Source organism: Halyomorpha halys, unplaced genomic scaffold (genome assembly GCF_000696795.3).
Source record: "Halyomorpha halys isolate HHAL.00 unplaced genomic scaffold, Hhal_1.1 Scaffold14.1, whole genome shotgun sequence".
Lineage (NCBI taxonomy): Eukaryota > Metazoa > Arthropoda > Insecta > Hemiptera > Pentatomidae > Halyomorpha > Halyomorpha halys.
In genome coordinates this window covers 1,123,880-1,128,859 of record NW_027115673.1, presented here as the reverse complement: position 1 = coordinate 1,128,859, position 4,980 = coordinate 1,123,880, and the positions used below count along the sequence as shown (strand labels likewise).

General features: G+C 36.9%; 1 protein-coding gene and 1 long non-coding RNA gene across 2 annotated transcripts in view; one reads left to right on the top strand and one right to left on the bottom strand.

Annotated features, from left to right (window-relative positions):
- LOC106679795 (alpha-tocopherol transfer protein-like) overlaps positions 1-3,720 on the top strand; it is a gene marked incomplete in the record, with an annotated part of 97,820 nt that extends 94,100 nt beyond the window's left edge. The window contains 1 exon segment of the mRNA XM_067052692.1: positions 3,609-3,720. Coding sequence (XP_066908793.1) covers positions 3,609-3,628 — 20 coding nt within the window.
- Positions 1-4,980, bottom strand: part of LOC136797100 (uncharacterized) — a 338,719-nt gene that overhangs the window by 27,842 nt on the left and 305,897 nt on the right. The window lies entirely within an intron of this gene.

Genomic DNA, 4,980 nt, shown 5'->3' with positions numbered 1-4,980 from the left:
GTAATCAAAAATGTTCTTTTCTGTTCTTGTATTGTATAGTTAATTGTTAAAATATATTAATCTGCCAAGTATAGGTTGGAGGAATACAAAATGGCAGCTGTTTCAAACTGTTCGCATCTCTATATTTTTAAAACTATATAAAACACTAGAAAACATAATGTACCATAATTTATATTAGAGTAAATTTGCTCAAATATTAAGATCTCTTTCATGAAATATACGTTTTTAAAAAGCAACATTTTATAACGAGATAACAATAAATCAATCATCAATCGAGAAATCATTAATATCATACTCATAAATCGGTAAAACTATATCTAAGGAACTATTAGACCTACTGATGTATACCAGTACTGAAATAAAAACTAGTTTAGTGTACTATAAAATATTTTATGAGTAGTAGTTCTTATGAGCTGAAATAAATTGATTTCTAGTACGGATATTCATTATAAATTTCATATGCAAATATCATGAAAACTACTACTTCTATGAAAATAAATGTAATAAACTTATTTATAGTACATTAGACATATAGTACATTTATAATACATAGTATAGACACCTATACGTCCAATGGTTTCTGAGATACAATTTTATCCATCATGGGAAATTTGAGTTCTTCTATGTGGACCGTCCTTTGATATTTTGGTTCCGGAACACTCTTTATTGTTACTATGTTATGCTGTCTAATTGTAATAACGCTGAATAGCCTCTCATACCTTTGCGGCTCCTTGCTTCTGTTAGAGCTAAATCTACAGTAAACAACTGTCTGTATACCAATTTTACCACAATGTCGCGCCATGCGTTTGGCTTTCTCCCTATCAATTCTCTTCCTCACCTTATCCCACGTTTTCTCAGTCCCATTCCGTTACCGACGATCTCCTCTCTGTTGATCACCGTGTTACTATAATTGCGCTTGCGCCCTCGAAGTCAGAATAGAATTTCGAAAGGAGAGAATCCCGTTACCGTATGCACGGAGTGGTTATAGGCCGATATAGCTCTTATCATAGCCTCGTCTGGTTCCAAGCCCTTATCTAACTGGTACACCCGCAAGTGATCGCTTATCGTACTGTGGAGCATCTCTACCCCCTCCCCTGCTCTTAGGGTGCCCCTGGGTGTTTAGATGCCAATTTACCTCCAAAGCATTCATTTCTTCCCTGACGTTGGCGTTAAAGAACTCCCGCCCCGCATAAGACGATATCCTTTCCGGTTCTCCATAGAACTAGAACCATAAACGCAGCGCTCCCAATTCCGCCTCGGCCGATCTTTCTCAAATTTGATGTACCATGTCCACTAAAGAGGCCAATCACTGTAACCCACAAGTAACCCCTCCGGGTGAAGGTGTCGATTTGTAATCCGATTCGCAGTAGGTGTCTCCTCTTGTGTCACCTTGGGTGGGTGTCGGTCGTATTTGGAGCTGCGGCACACGTCACAGTTCCCGATTATCTCCTGATTTTTTTCTACATACCCTTAGCTTCCTCAGCGCTTCCCGAAACAGAATGGTATGGGAGCTTCCCGTTCCCACAAGGCATCTCACGCCACTCACCTTGATGATAGGCAGACCGTTGCTGTCTCCTTTGATATTGAAAACCTCTAATGTGCGGTCGTCTCTCTCCTGACACCCTCCTGACACCCTCCTCAACTCTCTTGCCCTGATCTCCTTCCCTCACTTGCTCGGCGCCATCTAATGCTTGACGGTTTATCTCTTCTCCCTTCTCTGCTTTCTACTTCGGTTCCTGAGGAGTCTGACGCTTCTGAGGTCTCACTAGAGGACTCACTTGGTCTGTAGTCCTCTCGCCTTCTGCGCCATATCCGCTGGACATTGATCTCCATCGGTACGCCTAGTCTCATATTTCCCCTTTCAGCCATGTATGGATATTGAAGCGCTATGTGATCCTCGTTTCCACACTGAGAGCACCTAGTGCGGGAACATTGGGCCACCAGAATTCCAACTCTTTCGCATCCGTGGCACTTCCGTTCTTCCTTCCTTCCTCCGTTGCGTGTTCTACTCTGGTTCAGTCGTCGTTTTCCGCCTTCACCCATTTCCCTACCCCCATCTCTAGGTTCTCTCCTTCTCCTTAGTGATGGATTCCTGGGTCGGTGAAAAGAAACTTTGTTCCATACCCCATCATCGACGTCCATCCTCACATCTTTCTCTCTAGTGCTTGTGTCGATCATTTTCTGGGCGCATTCCACAAAGGTGCGATCCCTAGGTAAGCCTTCTCTTTTATTAGTTTATTTATCCAGTTGTACTTTAATTATCCTATCGAAGAAATTCAACCACCAACTGACTATGTCCGATCCCTGAGTCTCCCTCACTTTTTCTGTGACGAGGTTAAACTGGCTCAGCTGCGATGCTGCATATTGTCTGTCCGTTGGATTGTCTCTGCTTTTTCCTCTCCCGAAACATATATCCAGGGGTCCATCTGCCTCCCCCGTAGGCCTTCTTTAGTGTTCCCTTAATTACTAGCCATGTTGTTCCCTCGTCTGCCTGAATCTGGTTCAGGATATTCCATTTTATCTTACAGATGAGATCTCCTCTTAGGGAAACAGCGTCGGCCTGTCCCGGCAGATCCTCGGAGACTTTAGCTGTCATCCTTTCAATGATGCGGTCTCCACTCTTCATAAAATGGTCAATTCACCAATCTCCCCTGAAAATCGCTCGAGATGAAATTGCTTTTCTGAGATTTTTTGAGGTTGCTGCTCTTACTTTCATTTTAGCCAACATATTGGCGTGAGCTGCGGCTGCGGCGTGAGAGTGGTGTCTGATAGTGGGGGTAACACTGGAGCCGCCGCTGGTACTGCCGGGACTACTGGAACACCATGGGCCTGAGGACCCGGTTGGTTCCTGGAACTTAAGAATTGGCTACCTCAGTACGGGCTGTGGTTGTGGTTGACCATCTTGATTACTTAAAAAAAATATGTGGCAATATAAAGAGAAATAACAGAAGGAAATAAAGAAAAATCCTCGATCAGAGAACAGAGTTCACAAAAAAAAATCACGGAACAGAGTTTCCTGGTCTCAGCACCACATATGAGCACTGAGACTAAAAGACAAAAATAAAATAAAAATAATAAAATAAAAAGATAACAGAATATAAACGCACGCTTACTGGAATGATACTGCTTTATTCTTTGTGTAATGTTCCTTACATCTATTATTGGTGTTTATTTACATGGAGAGTTAGGATTAGGGTTGTATACAGGCTTTGTTCTACCATAACTTATATATATATATATTGTTTTCCTTTAAGTTATGGAAAATTAGGGTGAAGTAGTTGACTTCTTTCTCCTCTTGGGCTCTTGGACTTTAAAAGAAATTTCTGTCATATGTTTAACACATCAGATTTCTTAATAACCAGAATATGTTATTCCCTAAGATATTTTTGAAGCAAAGTAATTATTATTGTTGGGACGATAGTAAATTCTCCATATGAACGTAACAATTCATAGATTGATAAATAAGAAATATTATTAGTAAAAATAAATAGATGATGAGACAGATTATACATATTTTTTCAAAACGTGATTCACACCAGAAACATTAGCATATAGAACATTTTAAAGAATAAAATAGTATTGATAATTTAATTGCATTTCTGTTACAGCTTTCGAACCCCCGGAATAAATGAGAATAATCGCCCAATTGACGGAGATTGGCAACTTGGCAAGTAGAGTGGTGGCTCATAATTAAGTTTACTGGAATAAACTTTTTTTTTTAATAAACTTATCTTTATTTTAGAGTTTTCATTTCCTAAACCATGATGTAACATGGTTTAGGAAATGAAAACTGATTTCCTAAACCATGTTACATACTTCTTTACTCTAAATCATGTTCTTCTATTAAATACTTAGCTAGCAAAAATCACTTTTTCTACATCCCTTATGCTAAGAATTAAATGGTGAAGGAGGTTTACACACTTTATTTAAATATATTTTTTAATTTTTAGAAATTGACACAGCTTTCTTCATAGTATCAAGATCGTTACTAAATTTTATTTTTAAAACAAAATTAAAATTAATTATTTCAAACAAAATTAATAAAATATTTCCATGAATGGAATTACCCAATGGCCTACCAATTTCACACAGAGTTGCTATATAAAAAGCTTATAGACAAAGTTATAATAATTTTTTATTAACGTATATTAGAAAAATATTAGAATATAAATTTTATTGGTGTCCAGCACCATATTTATGTCTATTTAAGAATTTTAAAATATATGATTGTAATATATGTAGATTTATTGATACTATGTATAATTACAAATTTATATTTTTGTCAACAAATGTATACAAGTGATTTCAACATAAACTTTCTTCGAGGGCGTGGTCTTTTTGGCCTCACTTTTGGATTGAAGGGGAGTAGAGGTATGCAACCCCCTTCCTGTTACTATTAGGTCAAGATTATTATATATTTATTTATTTACTGATATTGCAATTATATTTACATAAAAATACAACCAGTATATTTGATGCAAGATCATAATAATATGCTACATGCGTGATAAAACGATTGATAACATCTAATAATATTTCTACTTTAGAAGGTCTCGAGACCATCTTCTTTTCAGGCACCTCAGAGGTTGTCTGGAGTGGAACTAGTCGGTTTGAGTGGTCAGGGAATTTATAATGGAAGGAATGATATCAGTGAGATTGGAGAGTTTAAGACAAAATAAATTTAAATAAAAAAATCATAACGTTCTTAATGTACTCTACAATGATTTTTCACCTAAAATGATGTTCAGAATGATCTACATATAGATTTACATAGATGAAATATAAGAAAATACATTGATGAAATAACACATAAAATTAAAATTTAATTTAAGCCCCTCGGCTGGTGGGATTTTGATTGTCAGTATGTTTAATGTAGCAGGAAATAATTTATAAATTACGATGAAAATTATAGACTTAATATTACTTATAATAAAGCATTTTATAGCTTAAAATATAAAATAACTATTTTTTTAGTTATTG